At 36.0% G+C, this 15,837-nt stretch overlaps 1 protein-coding gene across 2 annotated transcripts in view; it reads right to left on the bottom strand.

Moving 5' to 3' along the window:
• begain (brain enriched guanylate kinase associated) overlaps positions 1 to 15,837 on the bottom strand; it is a 65,014-nt gene that overhangs the window by 3,592 nt on the left and 45,585 nt on the right. For both annotated transcript variants that reach the window (XM_015379994.1, XM_015379995.1), the window contains 2 exons: positions 7,941 to 8,048; positions 2,536 to 2,619 (listed from right to left, as the gene is read on the bottom strand). In XM_015379994.1, the coding sequence (XP_015235480.1) occupies positions 2,536 to 2,619; positions 7,941 to 8,048 (192 nt within the window). The remainder of the gene's footprint in view (positions 1 to 2,535; positions 2,620 to 7,940; positions 8,049 to 15,837) is intronic.

The following is a 15,837-nucleotide window of genomic DNA, read 5'->3' as shown; positions in this document are numbered from 1 at the left end:
AGCCTTCTCATTCAATCAAAACGCCCTCACTCCCCTTCTCTTCATTTTTTTCAGTCTTTTCTCCTCTGTCTACCTCCAAGCAAAAAAGAAAAAAACCTTAGATATCAGTTCCATAGAGACAGACTCATATTCAAATTAAACCAGTGGTCTAGGTCTCCAGCTGGGAATAAAAAAACTGTCTTTCTTGGCTTTGTTAAGAAATAGAAGCTTGTGCTTGCATTAAACAAGCTGCCTGTTTAAAGTTAGAGCTATTTTTAGTAGCTATTGACTCGCCTACAGGGAGCAGAGATGGAAAGTAGGTGAGGCTTTGAGCGAGCAGCGTTATGATAATGTAGTTTGCGCTGCAAGTGAGCTAACTCAGCATTTGCTCCAATCTAAATCACATCTTGATTAACAATAGCAATGTTTCGCAGTGTTAGTCCAGCTGGAAAATAGCAGGTGACAATAAAAATGAAACATCTATTTTGTTATTTCTAAATAAAGCTGTAATTAAACAGTAGTTGAACTGTTTAGTCAATTAGATTGAACACTGTAAATGTTTCCTATATGTGCCAGTTACTAACTGGATCATGCAATGTCAATAACCAGAGTTCATACACAGTGTTAAAAAGTGTGTCACTGGATTTAAGTATTTTCCAGTTCTGGATTGTAATGGAAGATTAAAAGATTTAAAATATACTGAGGTTGTTTCCTATCTCTTTTATCAGTATGATAGAAATCCTATTTTTTTTCTCCAAAAGTTGCTCCAACCAGTGTGTTTAAACTAGTAAATAATTAAAAAACTACACATGCATATAGAAAGTTAGTATAAAGCATTTAATATGTTGGTTCTTTAAGACATTTTTATGTGTTCAATATATTTTATTTACCTTTTTTACTATTAAGCATTTATAATAATTTAACTTTCATCTGATTTCCAGATGTTTTAATGTTTCCCTGAAATGCCGGTTTTGGTTAAGGCCAAACATTTCCTTTGTTTTGGGGTGTGTACCTCTTTAAATCCCTCATAAAACTCCTTCAGTCTTCTGTCTTACTTCCACATTCCGGAGCATCAAACTACATATCTGCGGTTTAAACAGGAAAAGCATCTCTAAAATTGCTATCTGTCTAAATATGCTACCAAAAAAAAAAAAAAAAATTGATATTTACAGCTTGATCACTTTGAAAAGTCCAGTGAGACTCTGATTTATATGCACACAATGGAATAAAAATGGACAAAAACCTCTGAATGTTTGACATAATTTATTAATGTATCATTTTAGGTTATATGAACCCTGAAAAATAATGGATACGTTTGTTCCTTTAAATATTTTGGCAGCACAATGAACTATAACCTTACTCGTGATTCCATGTGGCTTCTGCATGTTCTCTCTAGTTGCTTAGCACCATTTTCTATCTGCGTCTACACTGAAAAGAATGGTACTAGTAGAGCAACAGCACTTTGCTGGCGTTGAGTATAGAAATGCTTCCCCCCAGACACTCGGAAAGGGTTATCAAGACAAACAGCCAATTAAAATGTTTAAATCAATTTTTGAATCCCTAGAGGTAATTCCTCTTGCAGCCCACCACAATTAAGAAAACAAAACAAAAACATAAGCAGCATACTGCAGCAGACTGCTTTATTACAGAAACTCTCCATTTTGACTGCTAGATAGTCTTTGCAAATGATTTAAATCGACGTATAAATGTCAATTTGTATGGTAAGGAACAAATTAACAGGACTTTATCAGATTTGTATTTGTTCATTTTTTAAACCCTTATGTTTCATTATTCCTCCACTTTGCAGTTACTAATAATCATTTTAAAATGTATAACTCATTGTAGTTTGTGGCTTTAAAGTCCAAAAAAGTATTTTGAATACTTTTGAGGTCACTGTATTCTACAAAAAGAAAAAAAAAATCAAATGGTTAGTTGATGTATAGATATCAGATATGTTGTATAAGAGCTATGAAGGGGAAATAATTAGATCTAGTATTCAAGGAGAGCTTAAGCACACACTCGATGTTTACCTACTTTGCAAGACCTTGTTTAAGTTTCTTCCATTTTTTTTTTTTTTTTTATCAATAGATGTATCTAATATGAGATATTGAAATTAGATATTTGCACAGCTCTAGACAGTTATCAACCTTCTTTCCCTTAAGGTATTTTCTTGTACATGTCTCCTTGTACATGGGACGCTGTCTCTAACCAGCCTTTATTTGCTCATTCATTATGCACAGCAGAGACAGACAGCACTTCAGACAGCAGACCTCCATCAGTCTGACTGAAGAGGCCATGAGCCCGTGGCTCCATCTCATTGTGAAATCCACTCATCAAGGTTTCAATTTAGCCCAGCAACTCTTTCTCTAGATTACAAGCATTGCAGACAAACAACTTCAGACTGATTTGCACACCAATTAGAAGCTATTAACTAACATTTAAAGAATTTTATTCATTTTAGAACTTTTTTAAAGTTCACATTAAAGCCCCACAGTGCTGTCTTGATGCATAGATTGCATGATTGTGTGTTTGTAGCAGCAGTGTGAGAAAGCTCACCTCAGACAACTTGTGTGCTCTGTAGTGTGACTTGGAGCAGTGCAGCAGGTGGGCGGCCAGATTGCAGTCTTTCCTGTACAAGTCCTGTTAGAGAAACAAAGATGATCCTCCGTCAAAGAAAATACAGATTCTAACAGTTCAATGGTTTGTTGAGTCTCCTGAGGGTTTGCATCCCCCCAGAGATGAATTTGCAACCCTTTTATTCTTTAATAAGAATTACTAAAGGCTTCAAGCTTTTAAAAAGTTGCATTTAAGCAGATGTTTAAAATTATGTATATGGCTGAAGTAACAAATATCTAAGGATTAAAAGTCTCAGCTTAACCATTTATTTAACGTACAGGGCATTCAACTTCACCCATCTTGGTCATCATGTGCATTCCGCACAAATTTGAAAGCAGGAGTGTGATACAATTATTATTATTATTTTTTTTACTACATTGAAATTTTAAATTGTTAAAAAAATTGTACAAGAAAAAGTTTTTCTTCGCCTACATATTTTGTGCTCCTCTTGATTCTAAAAATGGGGTAGGGGACATTGTTTACTCCTGCTTTATGGTGCAAATGGGTAGTCAGGTGGGTGTGGCCAAGGCTGCTTTTGAGTAAAAGTCAGTGGATGTTTGTGGCCTTATTAACATTCGTATCAAATTGAAAGAAAAAACTGCAGTTGGCTTAAATAATTTATTAGTGCTTTTTCTTTTAATGAAGGTTATTATTTCTTTGCTTCTTTATTTAAAGGGCTTACCTTACTGAATATTTCAACCTTTATGTGTCGACAGAATAATAATAATGAAAATAAGAATAATCCATGTTATTTATAAAGCACTTTTCATGCCAAGGAATCTGAGTGCTAACTTGCCAATATGAAATCCCCAAAATGATTTGGAGATGCTTAAAAAAGCGAAAATTAAATCAGCTGCTGTTCTTTAACCCTTCGGATGGTCTAGCATGCCGTATAAAACTGTTGTAATGGCGGACAGTAGCATTATTTTGGCGGCTTGAGGCTGGAAATTTGGAAACAACATATACATCCTATTGATAGAACATGGCAGTTAATGTGCTAAAAACAAAAGAATAGAAAAACAAAAACAAACAGAAAATAATTAATAACTGAAAGACTTTATGTCTCTGTTTTGTTCTGTTAGTCACAAGGAGAGAAATTAATAATATAGGCTCAATAATTTACAAACACATACGCATGCATCCCTAATAATCTTTAAAAACACCCAAGAGAGCGGAAATGAAACCACATAGTTCCTCTAGATATGAATCCTCACACATTCAGCTGAATATTGACCCTCCACCTGAAATGATAAGTTCCTGTAGCCAAAAAGACAGATTCAGCTGTTAAGCCTGGTAGTGTAACATCACGTTTATGGGTCTGCTCTGCTGTACAAAGATAAGGAACAGCACACATAGTTCTAAACATATTAAAAGTTTACAGTTAAAGGCTTCTAGCTGGAGAACACACTTCCAGCTCCAAAGCATAATGAGGTGATAAACATGTTAATGCTCCATTTGGCTTCCAGTGGTATGCCTGGATTTATCAAAATGGGTAAATGATAAAGAAGAAAGAATATGTACAACTTCTTCAGTTTGGCCGCAAATCAGGAGCTGGATGGTTTACATGCTGATAGCATCATGCCGAGGGTCAGAAAGTCATGCAGTGCACAAACTGGATGAATTCATGCAGAACGAAAACTGCCTCCACCTTATTTTCTCCTCTTCTAATTTAGCAAACAATAAACTGTAAATGTCTGAAACTTGAATATTTATCCAAAAAAACATCTAAATATGTCTGGGAATTGCTAAAGCAAGTCAACGCTAGGCTACCTGGAATAGCCCAGATCTTTAACTGTATGATTTAAAAAAAACAAGTAGTTCCATTTTACAAAGCCAACCCATTTAAACTTATAATAAAAGACCCAAACCAATAGTATTTAATTATTTACACCCTAAGAACCTAAAAGCAACGTGTTCCCTAATTCATAGTATTCATGTCACAGAGGAGTTAATATAAAGCTCTCAACAGGAGTATAATTAATAGGAGGGTCTTATTGTCTATCAGACAAACACCCACATGATTCAGCTCAAACTAGAAGAGTTATGGTTATTCTGTCATATCTTTTCCTAGTTTGACATACGAGGCTGGCAGGATGTTAAAACGATAACCAAAGTTTCATTTTTAAAATATCCCCTATCTATGCAGTGCAGGCTGTGCTAATTTAGTTTGAGCTGTTTTAAAGCCGCACATTTAGTTATCTGCACCCTCCAGAAGGGAGAAAAAGAGGAAAACTACTTATTCTGTGCTCCCCCGCATTAAAACGTGATTTAATAAAAAGATTTGAATTAATATTTCACATAGGATAATAAAGGTTTCATGCCCCTCTATCCATTTTCCTCTGGCTTTTTTCATATATTTGCTTTGGTAGCTTTTCTCTCTCCTTGTGCAGTTAATTTGTCTGTTTAAAAAGGTCAGTTTTTGCACCAGCGAACCCTCCTGCCTCTCTGTGTCACAGAGCATCTCTGATAATTGAACCGTTCTTTGTCGGTTTCTTTTAAACAAATAATATTCTGAAACAACTTTAGATTGTTTTTGTACATTCTTATTGCATAATCAATATAAGGCTGGATTTATCTTTTACAACTTTTAGAAAACTTTAATGCTGCATGGTTGTTTTTTCAATAAACATTAAACATAGAAAATATAAAAAATCTTTTCGTAATCCCTTGAGTTTAGTTTTTAATTTCTTACAAATAAAGACTTAGTGACTTAAATTTTAAAGCTACTATATTGGTTTCCTTTCATTAACCAGTTGAAATGGCTAAAGTTTCAATAATGAAGTAATTTCTAAAAGATGAATGTTGGGATTATTGTTTACCTTTGCAGCTGAGACTTTGAGGATCTTACTTGTGAGGTTTATTTTTCCTCAGGATAACCTGGTTTGCGTTCAAGAATGTCAGTCATTTATATGCAAGTTCTTAGCCATATTTAAATAAATGTTTTTTATTATTTCTAATAAATTTAGTGTAAAGATATAAAAGAATCTGTCCCATCAAATAGTATTGTTTTCTCTTTTTTGTTATAATTTAATGTTTCCTATTATAAAACAAAACAAAAAAAAAACAAGTCAAATGTTGATCATATCTCTCAATAGCAGGGCAAAAACTATAGACTGTTACAGAATTGAAGTAGCTGGGATTGAGTTGGAACTCAACTCTTAGCTTTGATCACATATCAATAAAACGGGTGACGGTTCCATGGGCAGCGAAGAAGGGGTCGATCAGGCAAGAAAACTGGATCGTTTTTCTCATCTACTTCAGAGCAGAGTGGATCACAATGAAGGGACACTACGTTCAATTTTCTCTGAATCGTAGGGAAAAAAGCAGCAAAAAGACTTCACCAATGGAAAGGTTGCCACAAAGCGTGGCTTCAGCTGAAGGCTGGCGTGTCTCACCTATCAGACCCGGGGGTCACTGGGCAAAGAGGAAGAAAACGGGGAGTTGGATGCTTTGGTAATCTCTGTAACGGGGATGGGACGTCACGGGGGAGTCGCTCTTACTTCCATCGTTTACCATTTGATCACCAAAATATGCATCTAGCAACAGTAGAGAGAAAAAACTCCCTTTTAACAGGAAGAAACCTCCAGCAGAACCAGGCTTAGTGTGAGCGGCCATCTGCCAAAGCCGACTGGGGTTCAATGAGACATCTCTCTTATCAATTTAAAGGCGGATTTGCTTGTGGGAATTAGACATTATTCAGCTGTTCAACCCAACTTCTGTTGGGCTAAGCTTAATAAGCTAATAACCTGGTAATTGACCCTCAAATTATTTTGGTAGAAAGCAGAATTAATCAGCTACAGCTAGGCGTCTCAGCCCGGAAGCAGAAAAGCGAGGGGTTGTAACCTTGTAACTCTTCTCTGGAACTAATTTTTGTCTATTTTTTTCTTTTTTGCATTGTTAAATCATGAACAAAAAATTTTTATGGTAAAAAGGCAGCCTGCAGTATTTTAGGTGTTGCTCTGGGTTATTTTTGTAGTTTTCTGTTGCTTATTTAGAGTATTTTTAATAAGCTACTCATGGGAAAATTAAGTTCTGATGCTTTCTCTATTTAAAAACCAACTCTTATTCACTGGATCTCTAAAGGATAATATTGAAAATGACACTAACTTGCTTCCTATATTTTCTTAAATTTCTTTAGATAATTGTTTGATGTATTACTTTTTATTGTTTTCAAACATCTTCTCAATTTCTTGATTTTGTAGGGCTACTAGAGATCAGGTTTGGGTTTAGTTGGTATGAATACCTTTTGTTGTTTATGGATTATACCATCATTTGAAAACTGCATTTATCTGTTTATACTTGTCTAATAGGGGGACAGTGGCGTCGGATGTAGGAGTTTGCCCTGAAATCGAAGGATTGACGGTTCAAGCCCTAAGCTACAATGTAGCTTGCCACCATCAGTGTGTGAGTGTGTGCGTGAATGGGTGAATGACTGAATGTAGTGTAAAGCGCTTTGGTCAAGTCTCCTGACTTGAAAAAAAAAAAACGCTATGTAAGTACAGGCCATTTACCATTTACCATAATATTTAAACAATCTGGATGATCTGTAACACTGAAGTTAGACAAAGTAACTAAACAAAGAAGCATTCTGTAAAGAAGGAAAACATATTTTTCCCCCAGCGTTAAACATCTCCCTCTCTGTGTTCAGTAGAGAACACTCTGAACTTGCTCTCTAGAGGAAATGTCTGCCTAACTGCTGGCTCAGATGGATTGAGGGGAATAGGCAAAGTGCTATGTACCTCAGAAGTGCTAATAAGGGCCATAGAGAAGAGAGAGGAAGAGAAAAAAAAGACCCAACCTAACTTAGAGTCTCTCCGCAGATAGCCAGGGAAATCACTTCAAAGAAAGAGAGGCACTAGATTGCCATGTGCCCTAGAGCTCAGAATCATGCAGCCACGGCGCCTACTTCTCCCAACCCTAAGGAAGCCCATTGATTTCTGTATAATCACTATAAAACACCCAGTGGCTTAGAGTTAATTCCTCTATCTGCTGTTGCACCTTGAAGCACAAATATCAAGAATGTTGCAGAAATACAGAGGGTATGACTTAAAGCAAGAGTGTATCAATAGCAGGGGGGGGCAAAGTGGCGGGAGGAAGCAGCTTTTTGGAGAGTTGTCATTTCAGTTTCCAAATCCAAATACTGTTTCTGGGGCTAACTAGGCAAAATCACTGACCAAGCAATGAAATCAGCGGTCCCAGAGCTGCAGATCTTTTCCACCGTAAAGGCTGTAAGCCACTTTTTAATTTGTTGCACAGCAGGAAAAAACAGCATTTATGCATACTTTAGCAAGTTCGATCATTCAGAAACTTCATAGCTGTGTAAATCGCTTTCTGAAAACACTCACATTGTCCTCTCTGAGTTTGTTGATGGTGATCTTTGCCTCCATGAGGTGGTTGTTGAGAACAATGATTTCCCGGCTGAGTGCTCTCTTTTCGTCTTCGTGGTGCTGAGACTGCAGCATGAGATAACAGACAGACAACGTACAGGAAAAGAGGAATTGGAGAAAAAAGACAAAAAAAAAGAAAGCAAGAGTGAATCAGTGTAGATTATAGATGAAGGTTGAATTGTAAAGAGTTAAATGAAAGAGGTGAGATAATGAGAACAATAGAGCCAACGTTAGCAGAGAAAAAGAGAAAGAACAATGTTGATAATGAGGAAAAAGATAAGAAAGGGCAAGAAAAATGAAAGCAAGAAAGACTTAAGTGAGTGAAAGTGATGTTTTCAGCACATCTTAATTAAAAGAAGATTACACTTGCCAGAGCTCATATCATATCAATTACCCTGGGAGAACAAGAATAAGGCACAGAGAAAGGAGAAAGACGTGGTAAAAATAAAGTGGTGAGAGACGAATGAAACACTCGTTTTATATTTCTGTGATTTCTGTCAAATAAATGGAAATTTACTGCTGGGTGATATTTAAGTTCTAACAACAGAGATTAATGACAGTAGAGTCTGTCTCTAGTCTCTCACCAATATTTGCTGCCATAGTGACACATTGGATGTCAGGTCATACAGTTTTGCTGTAATTCATTAAACACTGAAATACAGTTCTGCTTTGCAAACATTCACGTCATCTAACTCTTAATCTTAAACTTATCGTGTTTGTATGATACTGATTTGTTTAGTAAATCACAAAAGTCTGTTTTGGCATTTTTACAACAGCCATTTAAAAGTCTTAGCCATGTTTAATGTCATCCAACAAACAACAAGACTTTGAATTAGAGGAAGAATAACGGAACAAGTTTATAAGCAGCTGATGTTTTTTTATTCCATCATAGGACCTCCTTTAGTTTTTACTTCTTGTTGACTTTTATTCTGTTGGATTTAAAACTACTATCGTTTTTCAGATCTATAACCTAATGCAGGTTCAGCTTTCTGTTCAGTTTGATGATTGAAGATTTAAAAGTTTGATTAAATATAATATAGAGAAAAAAATAAGATGTAAGTGCATGTCTTTGCCCAGCAAATGTCGAAAAATAGACGTATATCCATCTAATTCTTAATGTAAAGAGAAATACACATCAAACTAAAACATGAATGGCTGCTCACTATATATACAAATCACAGAAAGTGATCTGTTTAAAGACAGATATGAAAATGCTGCAAGCAGTCTTGATCTGGCTATACTTTGAATGTTACACCTGTCAGGACTCCTGTCTGTTAGTGTTTTCTGTGTTTATCTCCCTTCCTCCACCAGGAGGCGCCTGGTTCTGGTCCGCCTCCTCACACACCTGCTGATGGCTACTTCGTTAAAGGAGTGTTCTTAAGCTGCTGACTGCCACTACCTCGACGACAGAGTGTTTGCCAGTTTTGGGTACTCTAGCCAAGCTGAGTTTTGCAGAGTCAAACTGAGTTCTAGTCAACATGAGTTTTAACTTTGTTTTTGTCTTTGCCTCTCGGCAGGAAGTCATCCTGCAAACTGGGTTTTTCTGACCTTCTCTCCCTGGAAGGATACCTGAGCTACAAACTGAGCTGGGGTTCAAACAGGAGGTTTGGATCCACTTTCCCCAAGAGATCGTTTGAGCTTCGCTCTGAGAAAGGGATTAATCTCCACTACGACCCGTTCAAGTACAGCAGGAAATCTGAGTGGCAGTCAGTTTCTCCGTTCACCTATTAACAACCGCATTCTGGGTAAACCCTGTTCTGCCCTCCATTAAATCAGACAAACTCTGGAACCACAGCATACAGAGTCACCAATCAAATCCTCTTCTCCAAGTTCACGAGTCAAATTTCCCACTGAGCCTGAACTAACCCCTGTGTCTTCCCCTCACTTTTCAGTTCTGGTTGACCAGTGTTCAGAGCAACACTTCTCCCTGTATTATCTCTTCAATAAACCTGTTAAACCTTTTCCCTGCTCTCCCTGTTTTGGTCTTCTGCATTTGGGTCTGAACCTTAGCAAAATCATGACAACACCTTTTAGCCAGGAGAATTTCCGTGTCTGCTTTCTTGTATGTAAGAACTTGTCGGACATCCCATTTTATCCTCTCGTTTTAAAGCGTTTACAAATAATATCTCAGAATGCATAAAAATTACAATGTTAAAATGTTTACCAATATGGTATTGTTAGAAAGCTTAGATTTTCCACAATTCAACTGCCAAGTTCATTTTATGGACAGCGAGTGCCAAATCACAATTAACACAGATATACTAGCATGTCAAAATATACCATGACTAAGCAGCCACAACAAGCAAGCATGTCTTTATTACTGCTGTGCAAAAAGACTTGGGTGTTTTACTCACACAATTTCCATGTATATATTCAGAAACTAGAAGGTGTTAACTTTCAAATTATGTATCACACATGTAATTTGGGCTTACAGTTCCTAAGTTATTTGCTTTTCCATTTGGGTATGTAAAATAAGCGAGAACTTCCCAAAATGAGGTGGATATTAAGAGCGTATTCCACACGAGTTATTATGATATTGTCATAGTTTTGGTTCTATTTTGTCTCTGGTTTTCTTTTCGGGTTTTCATTGGTTTTATTTTCCTTTTGTTATTCTAGCTGTTTTTGGTTGTATGTGAGTTTTTATGTATTTCTTGTTTGCCCTCTGTTACTCTTCTTGTGTCATCCTCCTAGCTCCCTTCTAGATTTCTCTGTCCACACCTGCTCCCAATCTGCTGATTAGCCTGGTCTTTTTTCAGTCTCTCATTTATACTCCTCCTCTTCAGTTACTGTTGGCTGGCTCCTCATTGTTTCTTGGCTCTTCATGTGTGTTTTCCCTGATGTCTCCTGGATTATGGTTTTCCTTTATTCATTTTTGGATTTTTGCTTATGTTGCCAACTTTTGGATATTAAATCTGCAAGAAACCACCTCAGCTTCTGTCTCTGCATTTGGGTCCTCTTCAAACCTCCACACAACCTGAAAGATATTTGTCCATCCTTTCATTTAAATTTTATTACTATTACCGCAAGGCTTTCTACAGGAATAAGGTGTATTTTTATTGCAACATTTTCATTTCAGATATTAATTTATGACGGCAGAACCTGATTTTCTACCGTAAATGATTCCAAATATGTCACATCTCATTGATTTCAATACTTTTCAGGCCAATTCAGTTCTTCCACAGCAAACTCGCTCAACTCAATGTCTTTGAGGACTTAAGTCTATGCAGCTCTCATGTTATTACCTTTCTCACTTGTTAAAATGTATTTGTCCAAGATATATTGAAATACCTTTCACTAGAACTAAGATAACCTCACATCATAAACCCCTCATACATTCTTTAAGAATTCTTCCAATGTTTTACAGCTAATCCTATTAAAAACGTATCTCATGTTGTTTGAATCAAATGGATGACATTATAAATAATTTTACATTTTTTCCAGTCTTGAGCTGTTCGTTTAAAACATTTATGAAGGCCATCCCAGACATAAGGCTATTTTTGTCACTTTAGTGTTCGGATTCAGCATTGAGTGCATTCTGTCAGCAAAGACAAGCTTCTAAAGCTTGTAAGCATTAAGCCAAATGCTTACATCAGCTAAACATGATCAACCCGATTGTGTTTGAATATTATCATTAGTACTATTTGCTTTATTAATGTTATGTTGTTATGGAGCAGATATTATGCACAAGTGGCTTGCATGCTTCTTTTGTAATATAAGGCTTAAAAAACTTGATTAAAGCTTAGTTCTACATAATAACATATAACTAGCATTTCACATGCACAGAGCTAGAAACTGGTTGGTAATCCTAGTTACTATTCTATTCCTTTTTGTCTCTCTCTTGTTGTAGCAACACACACTCACATACAAAGTAGTCTTTTTAAAAGCAGCTGCAGAACAACAGTTGATAAATGAATCCCTCACTCAGCCTCCCACCTTTTCTCTTCTAGTACCTTGGAGGTGGTGATTGTTTTGGAATAAAGTGAAACAGAACCTTTCGATTAGGTGGCAATTAATGCTATAACTCCAAAAATGAACCGGCACTGATATTCAAATCTAATCCTGTTTTAGATTCATTATTCGGCCTAGTTTCCCTTCTTGTCTGTTTCCAGCTTGCAGATGACCTCTCTATGAATTTTTGGAAGCCTACAAATAATTCATTTGTTGTCCTCTTTATTTACAGAATTATGGTTGAGTACTGTACTCTATTAAACAAGTACAATTTACATTCAGGGTTGTGTTTTCTATCTAACAGTTTTAAGCCTGTCCATCTGTAAACGTCTCGTTAGAATGTAGATGTTTATTTATTCATTCATTAACACAAAACAAGCATTTTGATGTGTGCTTGGTGCCCACAGCCCACCTGCTCAATTTCCAACATTTACTCTCCTTTTACTATTGTTTAGTCTTTACCTGCTCCTGAGGGAAATATCTGTTTTAGCTGCTAATTGTGGCTGTGTGCTTACTACCCGACGGCTAACTGTGTCTTTGTGCTGCGTACCCTGATTCCTAAATGGTTCATCAGGGGCCGTTTTTTTTAAGAAGCAGCTGAGTTAAAGTATGATCCAGGTGATTCCGATGCAATGAAAGAGAGAGAGAGAGAGAAAAAAAGAAAACTAATAATAAAACTCATAAAGCTGCTACTCTCTTTATAATTCTGTACAGTTTCATTTCTTGGTTAATTCCTTTTAAATTAAGAAATTTTTACAGAATGAAAATAAATATAAACTTTAAAGTCATGTAATTAAAAAAGGCCTAATTAACAAAAAGGTGTAATTACTGACAATTTCTAAAGCAGTACAATCTCCTTCATTATTGCAACTGTTTTCCACATGCTGCATAGTTTATTTCTGCACTAAATTAACAACAAATATTGCATTAAATACATGCAGATTCAAGCAAACCAATCAGGACCATCAGATAAAAACAATCTGGGCGTATTTTTGGATCAAACTGCAGTTTTTCTCCTTGGCTATGGACACAGCAGATGCTGAAGTGATAAAAAAATTGAGAAAAGTGTTTTTTTCTTACTTTTCCTAATATTTTATTTAATATGGTCTTTTTCACATTTTTGTTGTTGTATAAATATCTTAATCCATGTTGCTGATGTTTGCTTCACTTTAGCCACTTTTATTTGTATAGTAAAAAGATGGTCCTATTGTAAATGATCATAGAGAAACAATGCACTGGTGCTAAGAAGGAAAAAGGAGCATTCCTAACAGGCTTAATATGATTATATAGTACTGTATTATGTGGTGGGTGGGGGTGTCTACACTGATTTACACTATCTATTACAGTAACGTCTTTTTTACAAATACTAGCCTTTATCAAGGCATTATTATCAGTTGGCTCCAACCATATAAGTCAATGCAATCTTGGAAAATCAAAATGCTGATCTGTACAATCGGGTCCAGAAGCAATCGACTCAGTGTATGAGAAGGGATTTGTTCAGTCACAACAATTTGCCAGTTTAACAAATCAAAGCCTTTCTGTTTCTGATTGTAAATGCAAACAGGTTTTTTATTGTTACATAGAAACTTAATGGATTACAATTTCTAAGGGTGATACGTAAAGGAAAAGTACGACCCAGTGAAGGGGTTGATTAGTGGCATTTTTAATCATAAAAGTACAAAAAAGTCCGTTTTTGAAGTTACCTTCAATTGTTTCAGTAATTCTGCTTCAGATGCTGTCTCTTCACTGTGCAATAAATGAAGCCTTAGTCCCACGAGATGCAATTACAGAGTGAGCTGGTTCAGAGAGGAGCATTTTAAACATGTTCCTATTTTAGAGAAAAGCTGAAAAAAAGGGAACAAAGCAGATTCCTGACCTTGTTAAAGAGGATTTTCAAATCAAAACACCAACAATACCCGATGGCCTGGATAAATCAAATCTTAACACTGCATACAGCAGTTTTCCAGAGAAAGCAGAACAAAGGATTTAATCAGTGGACATGATGAATGAGGAAGAACATCTTGTAACATAAAATCAGTTGTGATGTTCATCAGAGAAGAAAAACTTTGAATTCTGATTCAGCCTTCTATGAAAATGGTTCCTGGTTTACAAAGACGTGAATAGTGATTTAAATGAGTTGTTTACTAACTCAGTTACATTGCCTTGCAGTATTGGTACTTGAACCTTTCATATTTTCCAAAGTTGCAACCACAGACTTTATTGCCTTTTATCAATATTTTTCTTTTATAGACAAACAAGAAAGTAAAATACAGGAATGATGGAGTTCTAAGTATTTTTTACACATTTATCTGCAAAGTGTGGTTTGCTTTTGTATATACGTATACACAGAGACTACAGAGTGTTTTATGTTCTTCTACAGATTACTGATAAATTGAGGTAGGCTGGACTGGCCTTTAGGCATACAGGGCATATACCTGGTAGTTCTACTCCCATTTTTGGGCCTCCTTAGGGCTGTCATAATGTAATCAAAAATTTATTTATAATTCTAATTAAATATATTAATCTGTAATAAATGATTGACCAACCCATTTTTTTTCCTAAACACATAATCCCTTCTGCGACTGCTCCCCCCTTACTGCCAACCAGGTCATCAAAATTAGCTATGATCAGATTTTGAGAGGTTGTTTGAATTAGCTATAATAAGCCTAGGAATGGAGTACTGGAATGCAGAATTAGAAATAGATATATGTTAATTAAACATGCAACTTACAGTATTATTTTAATGTACCATTAAGTCATTGTTCTTGATATAATATAGCTAGTATTAGCGAGACAATTGCATCATGGTAGACATAACCTTTTGAACAAAAGTTAGTTCATTAGGAATAGTTTTACTGCACCTTGGTTCATATAAACCCTAATATTACTTATGGTACTGTGGTATTAATGTTGTCATGATGCGATGGTTTTACTAGCCCAAATGCAGATTCACAGACACAGAGGGAGGATTAAAAGTCCAGTAATTTATTGGAACCGGTTGACAGACTTACAGGTTGCAGATTCAGACAGGCATGGTGGCACAGGTAAAACACAACGATCCAGCTACGAGTGGAGCTCCTCCACAGCTAATATAGGGAAAGCTCCTAATCAGCTGATAGGGAACAGCTGTCAACGCTGAACCCAAGCTCCCCAAGAATACATCCACGGAGCCCTCTGGTGGGCAAAGTCCCGGATCCTGACAAATGCTGCTAATCTTTGTTACTGTAAGTAAAATATCAGGCTACTTGTGAGTAAATTGACTGAATAAAGAAATGACTTGTTTTAACCTAAATGCACTGAATACGCACACCTTCACGTTAGAAAGAGACATCTTGCATGAGCACAAGATTAGTTGTTTTAATTTTATTTTTATCTGCTTAAGCGCTGGAGGATCAAGTAGATATACAGTAAAAAATATACATTAGCTCTTGTGAATATTGGTTTCATGTAGAGCTGAACTATTTTACCAAAAATCAAATTTGCAATAGTTTTTTTTCACTAGTATTGCGGTTCAATTTTCCTTTGCACTAAGCACAAGCATGTACATGTCTCCAGGGTGTCAGTTTTTTCATGACCTTGAAAGCTTACTTGTCAAGAGTTAGTTGATGCAGATAAAAAGTGATATTATGATGCATGCTAGCTGTAACTCTCTCTTCCCTTCTGTGAGGTGGCAAACCCATTCTAAGTGTCTTTCCGGCACCTGAAGGGCTGGAGGGAGAAATTTAGCTTCTTACTATTATTTAATGTATTGTGACCAAAATCGAGTGCTTCTGCGATTTAAAATTGCGTTTATCTAAATTGCGATCATATTGTAATTGCCCAGCCCTATTTTCATGTTATATATATATATACATGTATATCTATGTAAATATATATATATATATATATATATATATATATATATATA

Source organism: Cyprinodon variegatus, unplaced genomic scaffold, assembly GCF_000732505.1.
Source record: "Cyprinodon variegatus isolate N-32 unplaced genomic scaffold, C_variegatus-1.0 Scaffold205, whole genome shotgun sequence".
Taxonomy (NCBI): Eukaryota; Metazoa; Chordata; class Actinopteri; order Cyprinodontiformes; family Cyprinodontidae; genus Cyprinodon; species Cyprinodon variegatus.
The sequence above is the reverse complement of the archived record's forward strand: the minus strand, read 5'-3'. Positions and strand labels throughout refer to the sequence as shown.